We start from the raw sequence: 25,337 nt of genomic DNA on the forward strand, positions 1-25,337 counted from the left end.
GTGAGCTTTTTCATGTCCCGGAGCATGGGCATTAATATCCCCACTTTATAGATGGGGAAACCAAGTCTCAAGGTCATGCAGCTGATAACTGGCCAACATGGACTTGGAGACCAGTGGTCTTAACTTTCAGCTGAGGTTTCTAACTCCACTTTTTGGCTCAGCCCCGGGACCGGAAGGCAGAGGTCGTTCTTGGCTTCTACATCAGTTATCTACTGCCACAATAATGCCGCATGACACAGAACCACAAAATGGGTAACATAAAACAAAAAACATCAATTTTTGCTCTGGAGTCTATGGGCTGGTTGGGTTCTGCTAATGGAAGCCATGCTTGGCTGGTCTTATCTTGGCTCATTTGTGCACCTGTCATCAGCTGCTGGGTCAGCTGGGGCCTGCTCATCCAGGATGGCTCAGGTTGGGACAGCCCATCTTCTGCAGGCTGGCCTGGGCTTGTTTGCTCCACAGCTAGGCAGAGTTCCAAGAGCATGAGCTAAACACACGGACGGCTTCTTGAGGCCTGGTCTCAGAACTGCCATGCAGTCACTTCCACCACATTCTTTGGCCAAAGTAAGCCATGAAGCCAGCCCAGATCCACGAGGAAGATGAATAAACTGTCCCTCTTGTTGGAGGAGCTACAGTCACATTGCATGGGGAAGAACTGGGGCTGCTTTTGCAGTCTCCCTCAGCTCCCTCTGTGGGGCTGCTGTGCCCTGTCAGTGGCACCTGCTTCTCATCAGCCTTGGTTCTCCAGGCTCCATCCTCTTAACACCTGTTCTAGGAGTGTCCTTTCCATTTATACTAAGGCAGCAGTTCTAAACTAAGCAGTTCTATACTAAGGTAGCAGTTCTAAACTGCTCAGCGACCCACAGGAGCTGTATTAAAGGGCCGTGGCATTAGGAAGGTTGAGAACCACTGTACTAAGGGCAGAATGGCTTCAGGGAGGTCACCATGGGGAAAGATTAAAATGACCCTTTGCCCAAGAGGAAGGGGACAGTGTTTGAGTATGGCAGAGGTTATACCTTCAGCCAACCTATCTTGGCTAAAGCAGGGTGACAGTGCCAGCCTGCAGTGAAGGGGCTGCTTTCTGTGGCCTCTGCCCACCCCAGCTCCTTTGCCTGACGTTGTTTTGCTTGGGGAGCCAAGGGCCCCTCTGGTCTTCCTGAGGTCTCTGCAAAGATCTCTCTTTAGCACACTTGCTTGTGGTTTCAGGAGGAGGGCAGGAAGGAAGAGTCGTTTCCACCAGCCTCCCTGTGCCAACCAGGTCGGGGGCAGGCGGAGGCAGAGTGGAGAGAAAGGGAGCACCACTGAACTGCAGGAGGGCATGGATGGGCCAAGGAGTGAGCGAGAGTTGAGAGGAAATGGGAGAGACAGGAGTTTGAAAATCAAATGTGAAAGATTAGAGACAGGAGGACACTGGAGACCAAAGCAGATCACACTTCGCCCTGCTGCTGACTCTCACTGGAGGCTTGTTCAGACCATGGGCCCCAGCAAACAACTCACAAGCACTCACTCGGACTGCCACTAGGGGGTCCCAGAGATCAATGACACTTCTAGTATGGGAGCAAAGCGAAGCCATGTCCTGATGCCTGCCTTCCTAGTGTGGGTGGCCGAGGTCAGTACCCCAAGAGAGGTGCCTGCTCAGAATGCGACTTCAGAGACAGCAGGGCCTGGGAATGTGTATGAAAGTACGTCACACACAGCTGCCTGCAGTTTCCACGACTCTCTGACCGCTGGAGGGGAGAGGAGGAGAGTGTCACCAAGAAAAACAGCATTTGCCTTAGACTTGAGAAAATAAGTAAAACTGTACTACATGGAGGGGGAGACCAAGGGAGGCAAATCTGGCACAAAGGTGACAAGGACCTGTGCCATCATTTCTGGTCCAGTTGCCACTAGGGAAAGTGAGGCACTACCCAGGTCTCACAGCTAGTGAATGGCAAAGCAGGGCTCTGCGCTTAGGACTGACGAGGAACCTCCTCACACTTACCCATTTCAATCTTCTTCCTGCACCAGTTGTGTCAAAAACCCATAAAACTATCTACAAGCGTTCTAGTCGCCCTAATTGTCCCAGTGCTAATAATTTGTAGCAAATCATCAGGCTGAATTCTCCAAACACAAATGGGAAAGTTGTGGTCCAGTACAAAAAAGGTTGTTCAGTGGCGATCTGCATTCTTGGCACGAAATCCAAGTGGTGAGGGGAGTTTCCACCCCAGAACTGGGAGAATGAAAAGATTCCAACACCGTATTAGGTTGTTCCCTAGGGGTAAAGGAGGCTGGGAATGGGTCTTCCAAACCTAAATCCAGACTCCTGTGCTAATAGTGTCACCCTAAGCAAACCTGTATCATTGTACCTTTGCCACCAGTGAAGTGGGAATCACGCCTCTGCCCCACCTTCCTCTCAAAGATGTGGAAAGAAAGGCTCTGTGGGGAATGCAGACCTTGGCTTCAGCTCAGACTCAACCCATTGGTGAGTTCCCTAAATGTCAGTTCCCTGAGTGAAACTGACCACCCAGGGCCAGACTGTGAAGAGGAACAAATATGGGAGGGAAAAGATGTTCAACTGTGAAGAGCTTACACCAAGGCACTTGGTGCCTATGAGCCAGATGTCAAGGCCAGGTGTGGTTCCAGGTTCCACTCCCCAACCTGTATCTGCTTCCCAGAACCAATCCCTCTACTTTGCACCCCCCCACCTCCCTCCCACACACACATACGATGGAGGCCCCACCACCCTGTGTCCTGGGCGACACACAAGGAGAAACAGGGCAGGCACCAGGCAGCTGGGGCCCTGAACACAGTCCCCACACACACACACTCTTCTTGCATCTCCCTCAGCAGCACAGAGGCCCTGACTTGCAGCACCCCTTTATTGCTCAGCATGCAAATATCCAAAGACCTCTGTCACTGGAACCTCTTTCCTGGTTACTGGTCTCTGCAGTGAGCAGCTCCTCACCATGCGTGGCCTTCCTGCCCTACTTGAAGATTCTCCCCTGTCCCTCACACCATCCCGACTCTGTCCTGCCCTCCCCCCTACCTCCCCGGAATAATCCCCAGCTGGGTAAGCTTCACCACATGTCTCTGACCATATACCTTTGTGCTGCTCGGGCCTGGGCAGTAGACAGAGCTAAGGGCCAGTTACCTGCGTGTCAAAGGAATGTTCAGGCTATGGGCCCCAGCAAATAAATCTCGATCTCATGGCAGACTTGGGGTTGGGGGTGTGAAGAGCTCAACTGTGGAGAGACATCTCTCTCTCTCCCCCAGGCAATAAAGAAAAGATGAGAGAAAAATAGAGAGGCCAGCAGGGAAAAGGCAAGTTGGTGTCTCAAGAACTCAGGGGCCTATGCCAGAGATGAGAGCTTTCCCTCTCATTATTTTACCCTGGAAACCCAGTGGTTTGAAAACTTGGTCTACATTTTTAGGCAGTAGCTTTCTGTCACTTTGTTGTTAACCCCAGATTATATGCAGATCTATGAGGATCTTCTAGTCCCTGTCCTGGCAAAAGACACAGCCAGCATGACGGATCTCTTATTTCTTTCAAAGACTGGGGTCAAAAGTACCGCCTGCCTCGGTATCCTCATTGTAGGTAAACACACAATTTCTACTAGTCTTCGAAACAGAAATGATCCCTCAGCCCTCCACATGGCCCCACGTAGGAAGCTCTTGCCTGAGAGGAGGGTGGGTCAGGAATGGCCAAGAGCTTCTGGGACCCACACCTCACCTCCCCGCGCTTGGCATGCCCGCCCCTGCTTTTTTCCCAGAAGAGATAGGAGAAGAAACAGATCCAATTGTCTAGAGGAGGCCGGGCTCCTTCCACCACAGACTTTAACGTGAGGAGCGGGTTGGTGGAACCCACTGACAACCATGTGTTTGTGGTGAGATTTGATCAGTCAACATCTCTGATGAACACCTGCTGTTTTGACTTTCTGAGTTGACATTTCTGGATTGTAGGGGAGCTACTTGGCACCTGCTGTTTGACTCTCTAACACATTCCTGGGTGGTAGGGAGCTACTTGGCACTTCCCTGGCTGTTCAGAAATGGGCACATGTTGACTACAGCATGTAGTAATTTAACAACACCGAAACCATTTCCATTCTGCTTGTGCCTACGGGGATAGCTGGCTTAGCAGTGTGGTGCTGAGAATTCTGAGGTTCACAACTTTAACTGGCTTCCAGATTTCACTGGATTGGTCTACTTTTTCCTAGAATTTCAAAGTAGGTGTTCTCCCTCTCATGTTTATTTTCTTCAGCTCCTGACCAGCTGTGTTTTTAAGAATCATCAGCTAGAAAATGCTACCTATAATAACTCTGGGCAACTTAAAGACTACTGCCTGGCTATTTTGGGCTTTGGGACTTGCCGTACACTGGCAGACTCCAGGCTACAGCTTTGCATTTGCTGCTGTGGAATCAGGTGGCTTCAGAAAGCTATGGGGGAAGCATGGGCAGGATATATTGATCTGTTCATTCTCTGCAGTTTGCTGAGTGTTAAGTCCTTAACAGTTTTCTCTTAAATTAAATATATATGTGTATATATATAATTTTAAATATCTGTCTCTCCCCAAATCTGGCAAGCCAATATGGACCTGTACCAGCACTGCCTAATCACCCTATTAAAAGCACAAATACAGCATTATCTGAAGAATAATCAATATAAGGATGAAAACTGAGAGCTGTCTGGTTAATCCAAAGGCGTGTGAATTAATAGGACCGCAGCCAATGTTTGCAGAAGATATTTGCCTGGATTTTGTTGCCAGGAGATTATCACACATCACTATTTATTCAGAATCCTCTGGATGGAAGCTCAGCACCAGGTGTCCCAGGAGACTGGGCAGGGACCATAGTCTGGGAACCTGAAGTGGCAGTGGGAACAATCACACTGGTTCCTGTACCACCGAAGGACCTGCAGAGATCTTTGGAAGCACAGATTCTAGAACATGGCCCCACAGGGTAAAAATCAGATCTCTGCACGTGGAGCCCCAGGGGCTGCCCAAGAAGAGGTCCCTGTGATATGCAGTCAGGTGTGGGACCACTCCGTGCAGGAGGAGGGTGGATTCGAGCCCTGGGCCTGCAGCAGACCTAGACTGTGCCTTCAGTCTATCACTTTCACTCCTGTCTCCATGTATTTCCTTTTAAATTGAAATAATTCTGCCTCAGTGCCCATAGCACAGTGGTTACAGTGCTAGCCACATGCACTGAGGCTGTGGGTTCAAACCTAACCTGGGCCAGCTAAACAATGACAACTGCAACAAAAAATAGCCAGGCATGTTGGGTGCCTGTAGTCCCAGCCACTCCAGAGGCTGAGACAAGAGAATCGCTAAAGCCCAAGAGTTTGAGGTTGGTGTGACCTGTGACACCACAGCATTCTACCGAGGGCAATATAGTGAGACTCTGTCCCTAAAAAAAAAAAAAAATTGCAAATAATTCTACCTGATTTGCCTAGCTTAGAGTTACTAGGGTAATCCAGTGAGATAGAAGGTGGGGATTTACCTATGTCATCTCACTTAAAAGCCTCTCAAAGGGAAGCGGTTTTTATTTCCTTGTTCAAATGAGGAAGACAGACACTGAGAGGTTAAACAATCCACAGCCTCTCTGTCTTAGAGGCTGAGGAGCCCAGGCTTGAATCCAGAGTTTTCCATCACATTATATGCTCCTCTGAGTTTCTGGAAATCAGGCAGACCCTTGTACTCAGACTGAGGTGTAGGGACCAGCAGCATGGCCACCTCGTGAGCAGCATAGAACCTAACGCCTCAGCCAGCCCAGGTGTACGGTATCAGAATCCACATTCTCCTGAGCCTTGCAGACGATTCCTGTGCACTTTATATTTAGCCGTGCTGCTCCAGAAGACTTGAGATTGAAGGGTGGGCACGGTGGCTCCTGCCTGTAATCCCAGCACTTGGGAGGCCAAGGCAGGTGGATTGCCTGAGCTCACAGGTTCGAGACCAGCCTGAGCCAGAATGAGACCTCGTTTCTAAAAATAGCCGGGTGTTGTGGCAGGTGCTGTAGTCCCAGCTACTCAGGAGGCTGAGGCAAGAGGATCACTTGAACCCAAGAGTTCGAGGTTGCTATAAGCTATGATGCCTCTGCACTCTACCAAAGGTGACAAAGTGAGACTCTGTCTCCAAAAAAAGACTTCAGATTGAGCGAAAGGGAGTTAGTCTCAAAATGAAGTATATTAACCATACAGGAATTGTCAGAATCCAACAAAAATGTGCAGTAATAACAAGAATGAGCCAAGAAGAAACTGTTGCTACAAAGCTCTGGAGAGAGGGGTAGCCCTTCTGCCAGAGCTCTCATTACAGGCAAAGCTCTTCTCATCCAAGAAAGTCCAACTCCCTCCCAAGAGAGTGGGTTTTAAGATGAAAACAAGGCTCGGTGCCTATAGCTCAGCGGCTAGGCCACCAGCCACATACACTGGAGCTGGTGGGTTCAAATCCAGCCTAGGCCTGCTAAACAACAGTGAGAACTACAACCAAAAAATAGCTGGACTTCGTGGTGGGCACCTGTAGTCCCAGCTACTTGGGAGGCCAAGGCAAGAGAATCGCTTAAGCCCAAGAGTTTGAGGTTGCTGTGAGCTATGACACTACGGCACTCTACCCAGGGCAACAGCTTGAGACTCTGTCTCAAAAAAAAAAAAAAAAAAAGATGGAAACATATTGTGTGTGTTTGTGTGTGTATTTCATTTTCAAAGGTAATAGGCTTACTTTTTATTAAAAATGAGAGAGGGAAAAGTCAGGAAGAAAGAGTTTAGCAGATCTGACGTGGCCCAGCACTCTGTCCACTTAGGGGCCCTTCCCGTCCTGCCCTTGGAGTGTCAGCATATCTTATTCATTTCAGGAGTGATTCCTATATGTCCCTTTACGGTACATAGTGTCCAACAGGGAGGATGGTCCGTTAGATGGGAGGAAGTTCAGCTTCTAGAACATATTCTCTGAGTGTTTATCCTCAGATTAAATTCTGTCTTAGTACATTCAGTTGGCTAACAAACAAATGCCATAAATTAGTGCTTGTAAACAACAGACTTTCATTTTGTGCAGTTAACAGAGTCTGGGAAGGCCAACATCAGGGTCACTTTCTCACCATTTCCCTGCATGGCGGAAGGGTCAAGGAGTCTGTCAGGCTTCATTTATGAGGGCACTAATCCCATTCATAAGGGCTCCATCCTTATGAGCGAATCACATCCCAAAGACCCCACTTCTTAATACCGTCACCTTGGGTATTAAGATTTCAACATGTAAATGTTAGAAGGACACAACCAATCAGACCATATCAAATTCTAAACCTAGGTTGAAAAGATGTTACCAACACACTGGAGCAGACCCTCCACGCACAAAGCCCACTACAGAACGTAAAGAGTAGAAAATGTCCTGACCAAAGACCACACTTATACACCTGGGCTTGGAGAAGTACAGAAAAACATCCAAGCAACACCCTAAATTATAGCCAGGGGGAAATGCCAGTCCACTACCAAGAACTTCTCAACCTGGGGACCAGAAAATATCCAGTGGAATCTGCTTCTGGGGGAGAGGGACCAATCTGGTCCTCACTACCCTCCCAGCCTTTCCCTAATGTGTTTTCTTGACAGTGTACAACATCCCTGGGGGAACTGGAATTTCTTTCAAGTGATGTTATGTTAACACATGTTCTCATATTTTAATGTCGTGATTTTCATGTTCTGTATTATTTAACCTTGTACATCATTTTTCTGAAACACCAAGTCTGTAAAGTGTACTGATTTCCCTGAGAGAGTCAATGTGTATTTTGTTCTCATTGCCCCAAACATTCATTGTGCCCATGGTTCCCAAAAAAGTCAAGAATACTACATAGACCTGGTTGTAGCCTTCAGGGAACTTATAGGCCCAGGAAGAGGGTGACACATGAGTTGATATCAATCCATGTATAGATACTCATTTCTACTAAATCAAAGACTTTGTACACTAATTGACATACCTAGAAGCTTAAGGTCCTGTTGTGGTAACTTTGGGCCTCTTCCCCTGCCCTTACCTCCTGTCATCTTGTTCTGGCTGCAAACTCCAAATTAGTCAAATTAGAATTGGCCAAACAAATGTTTTCATAGTCTTTCTCTTTTTTGTTTTATTTAGTTTTAATTATTCAGAAGTCTGAACGAATGGGATTAGAGGCAGGATGATACCATCATTTTGTCCCTTCTAATTTTTTCTGTTACCAATTTTCAGAGACACGTGGGTAGAAGTTTTGATTTTAAGAAACTATGACCTTTTAAGTTTTGACTGCAGAAGGTAATTTCACCTCAGCTGTAAACAATTCTAGAAGGTGAATATGAAAAGGGAGTTGCCTAGACAGGCCTCCCCCTGAGAATCTGGAGTCTCTCCTACCTTTACAGCACCTGATTGTTAAGATAACAGATTTTTAGAGAATATTGGGGGTGTGCATATGGGGCTACAAGAGAAAATCAACTGTGGTTGGCTCAAAACTAGACTCTATAAGGCAGCCCTGCTGCCCTCTCCTTCCTCCCATTCCCCACTAACTACCTGATGCCTTCCATCACCCTGAGATGAAGTGGGGAGGCCAGTTATTGACAGCTGGGCAATTGGCACAATAAAGTTGAACAGTTTACATCCCCTTGTACAGCACTGTCAATGTTTTCCATAGATCACCTTCTCAGGTTATCCCACTGACTCTTCTCCCTCTTTTCTTTCCTTTCAAGCGTGCAAACGCAAAGAGCAAGAACCAAATAAAGACAGGAACAATTCCCAGAAGAAATCCCGCCTGGTGTTCACTGACCTCCAACGCCGAACGCTCTTCGCCATCTTTAAGGAGAACAAACGCCCATCGAAGGAGATGCAGATCACCATTTCCCAGCAGCTGGGCCTGGAGCTCACGACTGTCAGCAACTTCTTCATGAATGCCCGGCGCCGCAGCCTGGAGAAGTGGCAGGATGACCTGAGTACAGGGGGCTCCTCGTCCACCTCCGGCACTTGTACCAAAGCATGATGGGAGGACTCTCACTTGGGCACAAGTCACCTCCAAATGAGGACAATAGATAGCAAAAGAAAACACAAAGGAAAAAAACACCGGATTCTTAGCTGGGGCCCTTCACTGGTGATTTGAAAGCACAATTCTCTTGAAAAGAAACTTTTATTCTAGCTGTAATCATAGGCCAGGTGTTCTTTTGTTTTGCTTTGTTTTGTTTTTAATGGCTATGTAGTCCAAGTACAAGCTGAAAATTCATCTTTTGAACCAGACACTGTCCTCTGAGTATGCTAAGCATCCCAGAAACCCAAATGGGGCCTGCCTGGAGTGAGTTAGTAATTCTAGTATGATGTCAGCCAAGCTCAGGATTGCTAAAAATGTCATCAATCCCACTTTGGGTCCTGACAACCTCTTACAGTCAGAGTTCCCACAAGTAACAATGGGAATTTGGCCTATGTAAGAACTCCTGAGTTTAGGTTTCCAAGATGCTACCATAAGAAAAGATTGTGACAACAAGAATGACCTCATTTGCTTTCTAAGTGTTTGGCCTCATTCTACCACAGTACACCAAAATTCACAGCCATAACATAAAAAACATCAGAATGATAATTACTGAGCACAAGTTTTAAATGTGGAAGAAAAAAAAAAAAACCAAAAATCCAAGGACTTGTTTTTCCAACTCAGGCATCTTTTCATCGAATGGTTTGGAATGTTTTAAGTTCATCCAATTTGCAATTTTCTTTTCTTTACCTCCTGGAAATCTCACATGGTCTTGGATCCGTCAAAAAACAAATCAGTTCACTTGAGCTCAAAGTATCAAGCACAACGTAGATAAACAGAAGTAAAGAAAGTTCTGGATTCACCGCATCGGGATTTTCAAGACACCTATTGTGAAGTCATTAGGGAATCATTGGGAATATGGCTTCAAGCACATTTTGCAGTTTGCTACAAATTCTGTTTGTACATAATACAGACGCACACTCAGGAGGCCAATTTAACTGTTACGGTGCATAGAGCAAATGCAGCATTTTAAAAGATCTAGATTTTTTTAGATCATTAATATATCCTTCTTGGTTTATCAGTCATCTGGTTCCTCCTATTATGCATCACAATCACCATGTAATTCATTCTTACTCTTTCTGATTTGGGTTATTCCCTCATCCATCCTATTAGTAAGGATGCTTTTGGTGTTTTCTAGCAGGAAAAATCCATCAATCAAACCTCCATACATGTTATTCATGACTCATCCAGTCATAACTCTCTTCCACTGTTGAATCATCCTTACAAAACAGCTTAATAAATCTGGATAAAACACAGCACACCAAAGAAGCAGAATACTGCAAACCAAAGACATGTATTACTTGCCATTTTCTAGCCTAAAAGTACTGTGATTACTTTTAGAAATCAGAAAACCTCTGCAACTCCTGATGGCATTCAGCTCTTGCATTTGGCTCACTATCGGGCTGAGCGGACCAGCTGTGCCAAGGACGTTATTTAGCCATGCCACCCAGGGAGTGGTCTTGCCACACCAGCTCTGGTTCCTGGCTTTCACCTTCTCTTAGCAAGTGGAAGAGTGCCCACAGAATTCTGAGAGATTGCAAAGGTCACAACGTGCATATTTACCAGTGAATGGCCCCAGGTGGGCACCATGGGGGTGTTCAAAGCAAGCCAAACACTGCAATGATTCTTTACAGACACTTGAGACTGACTTTTTTATGAATTACTTAATCGAAACCAAAGAAACTTTTTCTGCACCTACTTCTGCAACAAACAAAACTGTCCCATTAAAAAGAATAAATAAATTCGTAAGTCTATGGAAATCACCACCAACAAGAAAGAAGCACGCCAGAAAAACAAAAGTAAAACAGCAAGACACACTGTGTTCAGACAGACCTCTTGGGACAATTTTTTGGAAGCAGATTTTTTAAAAAAGGGTTGAGACAAAGAAATAAGGAAAAGCCTCCGTGGCTGCTGCTTCATTCGACAACTCACGTGGTAATCTTAAAGTTGAAGATTGTCTTTAATTTGTGCCTATGCAGTTTTTCAAAAGAACACGGAACAGAGCAACAGAAACCTCAACAGCTACAATACCAAAGATGAGGATTTCTCATACCTTTTGTTTCAGTTCATTATCTCTTCTTGCCTGGCTAAAATACTAATAGCGCCATTGATCTGTATAAAGGTAATCAATTACGTTTCTCTGAGCAACAAAAGGAAAAGGTCATTTATTTGATTTTATTGTTTCCCTTTAGGTTTGTTTTATGGCTTTTTACCCCAACATGGAATCTCTCAAAAGGGTCCATGGACTCCAAGTTTAAGATGTTGGGATATTGAAAAATTCTCTTCCCTCTGCTCACAGAGGGTGGGGAATTACATTGTTGCTTGAATGTCCTTTGCTTAACCCTTAGACTTGGTTGTATGGGTTCAGAGTCTTATCATCAGGGGAGGGAAGGGAGCAAGGGTCAGGGGTAAGGGTCTTGGCGATGCAACCTCTCCCAAGCCACAGAACCAAAGAGTTTATAGAGGTATTTGCAGCCTCATCTTCATGTGATTTGCATCCTAACAGGGCTTCATTTGGGTGTGGGGGGGAAACATGTAAAAATAATTGCCAGTTTCTACTTTTCTATTAGCTTTTTAAAAATCATCTGTAAAGTTGCATTTCTAAAGAAAGAGATATATAATATATGAACACATATATAGATCAACTTAACATTGGTGATAACCCAAAATTATTGCTGTCCAAATTCATGTCTTGTTTTTGTCAAGTGCTTCATTTGTTAAGAATTCAGTTCAGAATTGTTCTCATTTCCCATGCCATTCTAGAGATAACTTGCCACTGTGGATGATTTGGAGTATTCAGATATCTATGAAAGTTTCTGGGAAAGGTTTAAAGTCAAGTTCAAGCATCTCAACATTTAACCTGTGGATAAATGGATCCATGGTATCAAATGAGTTTCATTTGCACTTGGAGTCATCTCTGTTCTATGCCTCAGCCTTGGTCAAGGTGGTGAGCAAGCCACATACATAAGACCTGGCCAGAACTGGGCCCTGACATGGGGGTGTTCATCTTCTGAAACTGCTGGGAAAGGCCAGTGGTCCATTTTCACCAGCTCTGAGATATGAGGCCATCCCAGAAATCTGTTCTCCAGGAGCTTCCCTGTCCCGCCTGAGTGTCCCAGATCCCCCTCAGTGAGTAGCTCCACCAGAGGGACTTCTCGTAGGGGGTCCAGCTCCTGTTGCAATGGGTTGATCAGGCTTCCTCAGGGTGGTAATTACCAATGTGTATTGACAAGCCTGTGTGCAACCAGGCAGTAGTGTTGCTAGGGGTGGGCGGAGGGGATGGTCTCAATCCTGGCGGGAAAATATAAAGCAGGTTTTGGGAAGGCTCCCGGAGTCCTGCTGCTGGAGAGCCCTGTTGTCATTCTTTGTGCTGCTTACTCATTCCCACTCCCTTGGCAGGGACAGCAGCCATTGGAGCTGTCAGAGAATGTGGCTGTCTATGATTTTTGTCATTCATCATGCCTGGGGGATTATTCCCTGACTTTGCTCTTGTGTCCCTTTGTCCCTTGCTCATACTCTGTGTATCCTTTGTCAAAGGACCAAGACAAGAGCATATTTCAGCAGAAGTGTTCCCATGCGGATTGATTGCATCTTGGGTATTTATAGATGAGTCCTTGTGACTTGTGCCAATGGAAATAGTTGTCCGTCTGGAGATTAGATTGAGTAATGGAGCCTGCTTGATTTGGTCAGTGATTCTTTAATACACTAATCTCAGTATTGGAGTGTCTCTGGCATCCTTTGAAGATGTCTAGGATCAAAAGAGGCTGATCTTGTGGCCTCACTTTTCAACACTGGTCAAATCAGTTCTCTGGTAATCAGAGGAAGATGCCCTAATGTAAAAGAAGGCAAGAATTTTCCTCCCAGGACTTCTGATGAAGTGTCTCATAGCAGATAATGTCATACTAGAAAGAACTGCTTGCTTTAAAAAAAAAAAAGTATTTGTATACATGTATAAATATGTGTATCTATCCATTTACATATTAAAATTTTAAGCCCTGAAGAATTTTAATTCATTAGAAATCTGAAAGAAAAATTTACTATATTGAAAGGTAATGGAATTTAACACAGTAAGTTCCCTCAAGAATTTAAATTTTATTCTAAGTTCATCATTTCAGAAAAAAATAACCATTTGGTCTTATTATAGTTTATGATCCATTTCCTCAATCCAAGAAAAATTCCAGGCCTTCCTCTGCCATCAGCAACAAAAGCGACAATGTGAAGGAGCAGTTCTCAACCAAATTTCACATTCTTCCAGCCACAGAAACCCCAAAATGCCCACAGTTATTAAGTGAAAAGATATTTTTATTTATTCCTTTCTATAAAGAGGCTTGCTTTATTTTTGTTTCAATGTAATTTTGGTATTAGGAACATAAATTCTTTCATTTCAGGAATAATAAACAAACACAGAGCCAATGCATTTCTTTTTAAAAGGAAAACAGCAGCAACAACAAAGCCTCAACACCATTTAAAAGCTTTTCCAAAATGTTAAAGAGTGTTGAGGTTGTATCACACGTGAAGATACAAAGTAGTCTGAGCCAGAAAGTGTGATGCTTTCTCTGGAGATACCCAAAAAGAGTTGTCACTATAGCTCCTTTCCCCTAATACCCACGAGCTCTTGGAAATTGTGGGCTTAAGCAATGAAAACCAATTTGTATTTCAAGCTAAAATAAAAGCAAAACTAGGAAGGCAAATCTGACAAACACAATACACACATATGTATTTTCCAAATCAAATAATGCATTCCAAAGCCAAATATACATTGTCTTTTAAATGACTCTGTCTATGCTGGGCACCCACCTGTTAGTGCCAGTAAGTTAAAGTTTAACCTATTTTCTTTTTAAAAAAAAAAAATCACTATCGCCTGTGTAGAGAAGGAAACTTTCCCACTTTTGAAAATCTAGGATTTATAGGAGTGTCTGTTTGATCTTCAATACCAAAGTGTCATGACAGTCTGTCTTTATAGTGCACTTGGATTGTCAGGAGGTTGTAAAGTTGGATTTTTTTTTTTTTAATTTTTGGGGATTCATTGAGGGTACAATAAGCCAGGTTACACTGATTGCAATTGTTAGGTAAAGTCTCTCTTGCAATCATGTCTTGCCCCCATAAAGTGTGACACACACCAAGGCCCCACCCCCCTCCCTCCGTCCCTCTTTCTGCTTCCCCCCCCCCCATAGTAAAGTTGGATTTTTAAAGACCTAAGAACAACAGGGTAGTTTCCATTGTTGTTGAATAATAATGGACTCTATTAAAAACTGGAGAAAAGGAGATGATACATGTGGTCAAGGTTGACCACAAGGCTCAGACACAAATACTTTGATGATAACTCTCTAGATTCCTAACAGATTAGGGCCGACTTCTCATTGTTGTTGTTACTGATGCTGTGTGATTCTGACTTATTAGCCTAAGCAGGAGGAATGAGTAGAAATAATAGGCGAAGAAGGGATAGAGCTGGTATTCCTATAACTTTCTGATACTTATCTGCAAAACTGGATAGATTGATAATCTTATACCCTTAGCTAAGACTGAGTCACCTCTGCAATAGCATGAGAGTCTAGTTTTAAAACAAGGCCACAAAAATTCTTACTAAGGGAAGAATGGCACCCCAGTTGGTTGTATAAATCTCAGAAGATAGTGACATTGGCTTTAAACATGAATGTCTCAGTACCTATTTTCTATCAATAATTTGTTTCTTTCCTAGGTGGAGGGGGAGAGGGTAGAATTTATTTGTTTTTAGAAAGTCCCAGAATACTTATAAAGTGCAAAAATACTCAAGATTATAATATATAGGACCTCACGTTAGTAGATAGAAAACTTAACATTGAGGCTGATGGACTATTGTGTGACTCCTGCAGGACCTTAAATGCTTGCTTGATGTTCTCAGATACCAAATGACTATGACAGTCACACGGCCAGAGCAGCTTTCCTTAGAGGCTTTTGAGTTAGATTGATGGAATTGACCAGCTAATACCTTTTTAGTGGAGAAAACGTATATAAAGTAAAACACATTGCTACAGGTATGTCCATTTCATGGGTGTCTTCCACTCTGCTTCATTTTTAGCAGCAAGCATTTCACACAGCATAAATTTTGGTAGATAAGTTTGCCTAAAGCTTAGACAGTCTGTCCAGCTTGGATGTAAACAGATTTAGATACCTGAACATTTCTCATAGTTGTCTTTATAGCAACACATATCACCTGTTGGTGTCTAGATTGTGTTCATGCAAGTGTATACAGACTTGCTTAATGCTATATACTGTAATCTGTTACAATAAATGCATTTTAAATCATCATTTAACAAATACATGGTACTTCTCCAATATATATTCTTTTTTTTCTTTTGGTTTTTAATTGTAACATTAAAAACCAAAGTCCGGGGGTGGGGGGGAACCATATCCCAGCATCTTCACTGTGTACACTTGGAATTATTTTCATTTGGGCATGTCCAAGATAAATTCAACTTTCAAGAAATCTTGTATATTATTTAGTCATCTATGTTAGAAAGACACCTATGCTTGATAACTTCGGTTAAATAGCTTTATTCTGGATCTCTCATAACTAAGCTAAATCCAAAGACCTGAAAAAGGACCCCCCCCCCCCAAAAAAAAAGAAAGAAAAACAGTAAGGAAAAGAAAAAAAAATAGCAAAGTCAAGCTCAAACCAATGGGGAGAGAGAGTAGGCTCCAGTTTCCATGATTGAGACAACAGTGTGTTGTGTTGCTAGGGTGGGGAGCAGTGAGAGAGGTAGTGGTGGGTTTTTTTTCACGCTTGTCACATCTATATGGTCTTTAACACGAGCGAGCTTCCAAAGTTATAATTTCCTGCTTTATTCTCATTTAAAGTGTGGGAAAAGGTTATACATTTTGTCAGTCAGGAAATGAAGACACCCCCCCCCAAAAAAAATATTTTTTTATCTTATCTCTTTGGGTTATGACCCCACATGCTACGTACCAGTAATGTAATTAATTTATTTAAATTAGTTTTGAGTACATTAATGTGTAGGATTTGGGCAAGTATTTAATTATCCTTTCTTAGTTTGTGTTTACCCCTTTGTACTTATTTATCAAAACCCAGACCAATGGTGCATCAGAGATGCAAAATCCTATTTAGAATACCCTCGAAGTTTAGTTTGCTTTACAAAGCCGTGAAATTCTGTTACAGACAGGGAAAAAGTACAGGTTACGACAAAAGAATTCGGGGTAGTTTTCCTTCTTAAATTAACCTTAGTCTAACTAACAATTATTAAATTATTTAAGTTCGCAGCCCCACCTGGTACCAGGCGAACTTCACCTCCTAATTATTATTGTGGCCCTCAGAGGCTTCATATTGTAACTTATTTATTTAACTTATTCAGCATCTGTTAGAGGTGCACTGTATAGTTTATATTTTTTATTTAAAACAACAGAGAGCACTACAGTTTGTTTGCTGTCAGAACAACAGAGCAAATTTTGTGGACAAGCAATGACTATATTCATCCTGAACCAGTGCATTCAGAAAACGTAAGCCGAGACCCTGCTTCACCAGCCTGGATTTCGGGGCTTCTATACAGAAACTGGAAAAAAATAAATTTTTTAAAAATCATACATGAAAAGAGAGAAACCCTAAAACTAGCTGCTTCCAAGAATGAACTCTGTGTGTGTGTAAAGCAACAAAACAAAAAAAGGAAAAAAAAAGCAGAAAAAGGAAAAACTTTCTATTCCTAGTGAGAACCAAAGAAGGCTACCTCACTGACTTTTTCCATTTGTAATTATAATCGTGTTGATGACACCAAAGATACCAAAGATTTCTTTCTCTGTGCGGTCTGCATTTTGCTTGTGCTCTTTTATAATTTGAACTATTCTCTCTGACATATGGTATGTACAGCCACAGCTCAGATACCCCAAAGAAATAATTATCTATGCGACGGTGGCTGCTGATTTGGAAAGGGATATTTTCTGTGTTTCTCTCATTTGTTTGCTGTCCCCTCAACCCGTTTGGGGTGCAAGTTCAGATGCTGCTGCAATTGGATTCCTTAAATTCTGATCCCAGATTGGTGAAGAAAACTGGTTGGAAATGGCCTTCAGTCCTATCCATGACTCCTGCCCCTGCTTTGGAGCAACAGTTGTAAATAGTTCTAATTATTGAACTGTAGAAACTCTGACCATTGAATAGTTGAGCTGGAAGGGACCTTAGGAATCATTTAGTCCAAGCCCCTGTGGTCTGGAGAAGTGAAATAGTTATCCAGGTCAAGTTAGTAACTACCCAGAGGCAAAGCCCACCCAAGCCTTCTGGACCCTGCCCAGTGTTCCGCGTGTTATGTGGGATGACCTCTGCATGAGCTGTGTCAGACGTCGGCAAATAGGAAGTGGCAATCCTTTAGCAATGGGCAGGAACTGGGGCTTGTCATTTAACATTGTCATCTGGTAAAAGCAGTCTCAAGCATTTTCAATATCACGTTAGTATCTCAACATAGTCACATATGATCAGTTGCTCAGTAAAGGTGGCCTGCCTTGAAAGATCAGGGCTCATACAGGGAGTTTTACCCTAGGAAGTACATATTGATCCAAAAAAAGTGTGAAGGCTTTTGAACCTCCTCATTACAAAGTGTTATATAAATAAGCTTTTGATTTGGTGGGAGGAGAAAGCTCATTCTTAGCCTGTTAACTTTGATGATTACAGATATTTTAAAGTCAGTATTTATCAAGAAAGGGAATTTGGTCACCATTTGCACATGTGGTATTTAAGCTCTTCAGCTGTTTCCTTTTCATTTGTAGGTATTTATATTTAATTTCTAAACCAACTGCGTATTTATGAGAGAAGTTGAAGCCTTATATCATCTGATGTTAAAGGGTTATTCCCTGTAAATGAAAAATGACTCCAAAATTTCAGAGGAATGGATATGCCAGTTTAAAAAACGGTTACTTACAAAGTTGCTTCTCTCTTGGCATCTGACTCATGAAATGAATTGGTCTCTTTAAGTTCCTTTTTATTCCATTAAGTGATTAAATCACGATCAAGATCCATTCATCCAGGTGATTTGAATGTTAGCTGGTGAGTCTTTCTCAATATTCGACCAGGTGGGTTTTAGACACATAAAAAGATCCACCCATAGTCTACATAGCTCTGGATTGCATACTAGTATTTTGTATTTCATGTAGTGTAGTTATCTTGGAGCTTTTTAAGAGTCCATTTAGACAAAGAAGCTAAGAAAGGAAAAGACCAAGGAATTCCTCAGGTCCATGCATTAACAGAGCGTAGCTGACAGAGGACTAGAGAAGACAGATTGACACTCTGTAGGAAACACTTTTCCTCTTTCTGAAGTTGCCAAGCATCACCCTGACCTGTGGTTGAAGTTCCCTGCAGTCCAAACAAGCTCAAACCCCCATTTTCTCCCTATACCAGGCAAACCTGTAAGGCCTTTCTTCCAAACAGCAAATTGCTTTGGTTTTCTTCCTAAATTCCTGTTGGAAGCAGAGTTCTCAGAATACCTGGGAGACACAGAAAAGATCACCTAATTCACTGAGCAGCAGAGCGCTCCCTGTAAGCAAACGTCACCTTCCCCACACCCTTTACTGCCACACCCCTACGAGAGAGGATCTAGAAAAAGCGATGGCAGCCTGAACACAGAAAACATCCCCAGTTGGCAGACCCCTCCTCAGCAATCCCCCTAGCCTCATGCTTCACTTGCAAAGTGTGACATAACCACGGGACGAGTGCCTTGCTTGAACCAAAGCAACGATTTAGCCAGTCTGGACCTCTCTGTGCTTTTTTAATCCTTCCTGTGAATACCTCAGCTTCAACTGGGCCTCCATATGTCAATTGGTTGGCTTACTGTACTGTGGTGCTTTGCAATGCAACCCTGCAAAGAACAAGATTTATACTAATACCAAAGGTTCTTTCTCTATCTCTCCTCCTCTGCCTCCCCCATTCTTCCCTTTTTTTCTAGTTCTTCACGGTTCCAAAGCTTTACTATGAACCTGGGCATGTTGGCAATGCAGACCGCGCAATTCCTTACCGAACTTTCTCAGATATACCTCATAGATAATAGTGTTTAGAGTAATGTTATTATAGCGTATGTAATAAATGATTCACTGTTTCTTTTGGTAACTGTGATTTTAAAAAAGAAAAAAGAAAAAAAAGCTTTATACGTTTTAGGTTGTGCTTTTGTAATAGATGAAAAGGTGCGCTTAAAAAAAAAAATGTATGTTCTTTTTTTCCCCCTTTGGATTTTATTTATTCTGGATTGGGGAAAGTTGCAGAATGAGCCCAAAGTTTACAGTTTCATATTTTGCTGAAGAAACAATCTGTGTTCATTTGCTCTGTTGAAAAAAATAATTATTTTCTATCTTTGTGCTACTTGGTCTGAACAATTAATTGTTCTGTGCTAACAGTGTAGTATTATAATTAGCAACTGCCAGTCAGTGATATAATTTTATGCATGAGGCTAAAAATTTAGCGGTGTGATGCATTGTGGTCCTAATAGCGACATTTTTCATTTTGAACTAGATCTTCCCCTTTGGTTCAATGGACTTTATTTACGCATGGGTTCCTATTGTTTGTTAGCAGTTGTGGAACAGTTGTGTATACATTAAACTGTGAAAATGTACACAGTTCAACCTCGGACTGTGGTAATATTGGTTTTACTGGGAGATGTCTCATCTCAAAAATACCTTTACATCTGTGGGAATCTCGAAATGAGTCAGATCGAATTGGATTCAAATTTTGGAATGAGAAAGGTTATTCTAAGTTTGAGCTAGCCAACCTGCATTCCACAAATTGAGGCCCTCATGAGATAATATCACTATATCCTAGATGGGTTTGAAAATAAGAAATGAAGCAAGTCACCACTGCATTTTTAATTTTCACTAAAAGAAGTGTTTTAACCTTATGTTCATGACCTTAGACCCAACTGGCCATGTATTTGGAGATGCTAATTCATCCAGCTCGGCCCCTCGTGGCTCTCTTCTTGAGAATGGTTATTTTTTTTAACTATGTGTGGTTTCTTCTAATGTTTTTGTTATTAGGTCAGTTCCTCGTAGAAACTCAAATGGCATTACTATCAATAATCCTTCTCTGATATTTTTGTCCACCCTCCTGGACATCCTCACCAATTGTTCTGGTGATTTGGGCAAAAATGCATGGCCATTCCCCCAAACTTGACCTGGGCAGCTATATTATGGTTCTTCCTCCCAGAGTCAGAGGTGACTCGATCTTACTTTTTACCTGCCCCATGGTACATCTACCTTCTAAAGGGGAATAAAAGAAAAAGTGTTGGGATCTGGTTTAGGAAAACCAACTTCCTTAAATCCCCCAATTATCTGAGGTCTCTGGATCTCAAAAAGTATTTTTCAGTGGCAGCGGATTGGGCAAACTTGTTCTTATTTGGGTTCTAAGATCCATTGTCAAGTTTTATACCTATTTCCCAAACAGTATGCTTGACGTGAAGCCAAATCAACTGCCAAGCACACTTTATTTTGCATAGGAGAGTGCAGCTTAGGAAACAATGGTAGAGAAGCAGCCATCTGCTATGCAAAATATTGGAAATCACTGACAGTAGAGCATTCATATGTGTCAGTGAGAATATATTGGGAATGTGCTCTCAATAATACAAAGAAACATGTTTTCATTTGGCCTTATAAGGTAGATTGCGATAATGAAAGCTCTGTAATATATGGTCTTTTTATTTTTCCCCTTATTAATCTGCCAAAGATGGGAATGGATACAAACATTTTAAAATTGGCTTTTGTAAGACATTGGATGATTGTAATAGTGTTTACTCTTCCAGAAAGCTTTATATGTTCTTCCACAATAAAATGGATATTTATTTCAGTAAAGTTCTCCTCCCATACAAACCCACAGACTGTTTCTCTTCATGTAGATTTTGGAGTATCTACAAAGTTCAAGTGCATTTTTTGATCCAAAGAAAACAGAGGGGTGTTTGAGACATGAGCATGCCCAGCCCTTTTTATCACAAGCAACCATGAGTCCGGCTTACTAGGATTTGCCAAGAAGACTTGTCTAATTGAATCCAAGGTATATTTTGTTAGACCATTTTATGTCCTTTTTTTCCTTTAACATTGTGGAAAGTGATATGTTGAATCAAGTGTAAGCTGAGTTTTCCAGACAACTGAGGTAGCTACATCGTAATTGTTATTTTGTTATTAAAGGGTTTGTACTCAATGCTTTGTGCCAATGGCTATCCTTTTCCTTGGAGACATGGAACTGTAGGATTACCTCAGCTTGGCCTCTTTTTTCTCTCCCGCCCTCATGGGAGGGATGTGGGCCTAGCCTGGGAAATGGCAGGCCATGGGCTAGAAGGTAGGTTTTGGCACTAGGAAGAGATTTCCCTATCTGTCAGCTTTAAAGAGAACTGGGCCAAAACTCTCTAACCTCTTTCTCTCTGGACCCCAACACTTTTCTGCCATCCCTTGGCCTTGAGCACATGCCAGCACAAAGGCAGACCCCAATTCCTATAGGAAAGGCAGGAAAAAGAAAACAAGCAACTTGAGATCTTGTGTGATCCACTCAGACACTCACCTTTCCCATGTCGGGCTCCACCCAGCCAAGGCTATGGCAGCTCATCGGCCTGGTGTTACCTGGGACATCAGAGGAGGCATCTTCTTCCATCCTGACTCTCAAACCGTTCAGGTTCCCTCCATCTAGTGGGGATCTTCTACATAAGCTCCCTTTTACCCATGCTTTTGGAAATGGTTATTTAGGAAAAAAGGAAGGTATGGAATGAGGTTTTCTAATTTTTTTAAAAGTTATATTTTAGCTGTTCCCAATTCTTTGATCTGGAAAAATACAAGAGGGAAAAGGGGACCCCACTATGGCTCCAAGCTTTGCTGCCATGTTGGGGCTGTGCACATGCTGTTGATTTTTTCTAGGGAGACAGGCTGAACCACAGCTACTGAACCAAACAAGAACACTGGCCCATCGACAGTCATTTGATCTCTGCTTGAAAGGCCTATGCAAAAAGCTGCAGCGTGTGGGAGTTCTCCCCCATTCCCCTTCCTGTGTCTCAGCTTTGTATTTAAGAGTCAGCTTACTGTCTGGGAAAGATTTTTTTTCAGATTATGATAGGGAACCTACCATCTGGGAAGAAAGGTCCAGTATCCAAACCCATTGGATGGGTGGTCACATTATTAACAGATACTTCCCTAAAGGCAGAATATTATTTGCTTTTTTCACCATGTTCTTTTGTGCAGCACTATCCCAAGCGGTGCCAGCAAACTTCTTACCATAAAAGGTTGTAAAGCAGCCAGCATAGTGAAATTTCTGAAACAAAAACGTGAGCTTCACACTGACAAATTGATAAAAAGCCACTGAAGTTTGGAGGAAGGTCTGAGATGATACAGACATGATCTTGGTGTTGGTGTCTCTTCAGTCACCAAATGTTATTAACTTCTAGAGCAATTCAGTCTTTTCTCTCCTAGTCTAGGATGCTGAAGAACTTCACAGGCAAAGATAATCAGGGATTGGCCAACACTGCAATTAGTTCTCTTCTTCACCCTTCACTTTTCTCAAAGGTGTTTCCCTGGGCCAGCAAGAAAGAGCTAGGTCAGATTTTTCATCGTTCAAATATTCAAATATTTCCACCCAAATAATACTTTATTAGCACAGGTACCGTAGGTGCTTTCTCAGTGACTTCTTATAAGAGAAGCTATCTTCCTGCCAAAGTGAATTAACACAAGCTGCCATATCTTTTCTTCCATTCTGTTTAGTCCTAAGGATCTGAGTCAGTCCTGGATCTTTTCTCACTTTAGTCTCTGGTCTCAAATGTATTTATTTTGGTATTAAAAATACCTTTTAATTTCACATGCTGGGTTTAGAGCCTTTGTCTGTTGGTTGCTTCATGGTATTTAAAGGTGACTACAATGAGGTGAAGAGAGAAGAATTTGCCCCAGCTCTGTTTAAAGTTTTAAAATGGAAAAGAGACCCATTATACCACAGGGAAATGGCTATAGACCTTGAGCCCCGCTGTCAAAGACTGTGCTCTGCCACCTACCTTCTAGGTCACTGTTCCAGAAGCCTAGCTCTTTAGTAGAAACCCAACTACCTTTATAGGATTCTTTCCAGATCCCAAGAGGACAAGAGATCGGAGAGTCACGTGCTCACCTCTTGTTTTAGTCCTTTGCTTTTGTAGATGTTATCTCCAGGAAAATCATAGGGGAAAACTTTAAACTGTTTTTTTTTTTTTTTTTAAGTTAATCCCTTTAACACCATCTCTCATGTTTAAAATCAGGAAAACACACCCCTAAACTGTATACTCTCCCACTCTCCTCTGTTTTAAAAAAGAAAATCCACACATGCTAACCCACATTCTTACTGAATTTTTGCCCTGAGATGTCTTTCCAAAGCATATTCTAATCCAGATTTTGCCCCATCACAGACATGTTGAATCAGACTGTGCTAAAAGAATTTCCAGGGATGGTCAACAGGGTATATGTTCAGTGGCTGCCCTGAAGTCCTGGTAGTGTTGTGGATCACACTTTGTTCATGGAGAGGACGCTCATCCTGTAATGAGCTCCCAGTCCTTTGGAAGATTTCTTTGGATGTTAATTGCATTTTCAGTTTTGCTCATTTCGTACCCCGATGTTTTGTCTGCAACATTGCTTACACTGGATTCTTTCTATTTTTATTCCTATCATTAAATGGTAGTGCTGTAAATTCTGCAATTAATGTTAAATAAACTGCTTTAATTCATTGACCATGGATCAGTTTTCTTCTTTGTCTTTTCTTGGAAAGAATTAAGCAGACTTCCTCCTCTTACATTCCATTGTGGTTCATAAAGAACAGGAAAGCTACTCTCCTTCGTGAGACTACAACTTTTGTTTCTGACAGTGAGTAAGGCACATTTTGGAATCAACAAACCTATCACCCTTGATATAAATCAGAAAAGGTTAGGGATGCTCTGTAAAGATGACCTTACTCTTAACCCATTCCTAGTCTCTGTACAGGCTCCATGTGAGCTTACATGTAGTGAATCAAAAAAAGGATCATGTTACTGTCACACTGTAAAAGAATCAAGAAAAACAGACAAACAAATTTGGAGCCAGGAAGCTTCATTGAAGTCTAGACTGTGTCACAAATTAGCCATTTGGCCTTGAACAAGTCATTTAAACCCTCTGGGCTTCCACTTCTCCAAATGTACAAAGTCAAGGTTTTATCTAAATTCCCTTACATCTTTTCACTTGCCCCCAATTTTTTAATACATTTGTATTTGGTGTACAGATCCTATCTTGGCTTATTATTTTCTATAAGTTAGTGAGTTAAAAAGTTCTTTAATTCATTTTAAACTCAGATATCCACACTCTTTAAAGATGTCCCATTAAGTGAATCTTTGGTCTAACCCACATATAACCCAGCCCATGAAGCATTAAGTACCTTCATCTATATTAGGGGTTCTCAACTTTAGAATCACTCAGAGACCTTTTAAAATACACTGTTACAGGTTTATGCTCCTGAGGTCAAGTGCCCCTCCCACCTCAGCCTCCCAGAGTGCTAGGAGTTCAAATCCAGCCTGAGCAAGAACAAAACCCTGCCTCTACCAAAAAATAAAAATATTAAACAGATGTGGTGGTACAGGTATGTAGTCTCAGCTACTTAGGAGACTGAGGCAGGAGGATCACTCATGCTCAGGAGTTTGAGGTTTCAGTGACCTATGATGACACCATAGCACTCAGTGTGATAAAGCAAGACTCTGTCTCCAAAAAATGAAAAAAAATTAATAATTGCCAACACAGTGGCTCACACCTGTAATCTTAGCACTCTGGGAGGCTGAGTCAGGTGGATTGCTTGAACTCAGGAGTTAGAGATGAGCCTGAGCAAGAGTAAAACCCTGTCTCTAAAAATAGCTGGGCATTGTAGCGGGTGCTTATAGTCCCAGCTACTCAGGAGGCTGTGAGGCAAAAAGATCACTTGAGCCCAAGAGTTTGAGGTTGCTGTGAGCTATGACATGATGGTACTCTACAGAGGATGACAAAATGAAACTGTCTCAAAAAAAAAAAAATTATAATACTCAAGTCCTGTTTGGCTTGGGCTATTAGAAGAGATTAAAAGATACAGTATACATACATGGGATAACAAATGTTATCTATATGTTGAGTATTACAATTTTAATACTTTTTCCTTTCTTAAAGTGTATATACATTTTTGGCACCCTCTCTGAGTGTGTGTATATAAATGCATACTGATACTAAGGTCCATCTCAGACCCAAACAGTGGTATATCCATTAGCTTTCACTGTGGCTTAAAAGAACGACAAGTTTATAGTTCACATTTCTACTGGTTGTCAATTTGGGGTCATCTCGACTAGGTGGTTCTTCTGGCCTGGCTGAGCTGGGTCCACTCACATGCCTGCAGTC

At 42.3% G+C, this 25,337-nt stretch overlaps 1 protein-coding gene across 1 annotated transcript in view; it reads left to right on the top strand.

Annotated features, from left to right (window-relative positions):
- ONECUT2 (one cut homeobox 2) overlaps positions 1 to 23,685 on the top strand; it is a 55,118-nt gene extending 31,433 nt beyond the window's left edge. The window contains exon 2 of the mRNA XM_053571363.1: positions 8,671 to 23,685. Within this exon, the coding sequence (XP_053427338.1) occupies positions 8,671 to 8,957 (287 nt within the window). The 3' untranslated portion in view covers positions 8,958 to 23,685. The remainder of the gene's footprint in view (positions 1 to 8,670) is intronic.
- Positions 23,686 to 25,337: the final 1,652 nt, after the last annotated feature.

This window comes from Nycticebus coucang, chromosome 19 (genome assembly GCF_027406575.1).
Source record: "Nycticebus coucang isolate mNycCou1 chromosome 19, mNycCou1.pri, whole genome shotgun sequence".
NCBI classification, from domain to species: domain Eukaryota; kingdom Metazoa; phylum Chordata; class Mammalia; order Primates; family Lorisidae; genus Nycticebus; species Nycticebus coucang.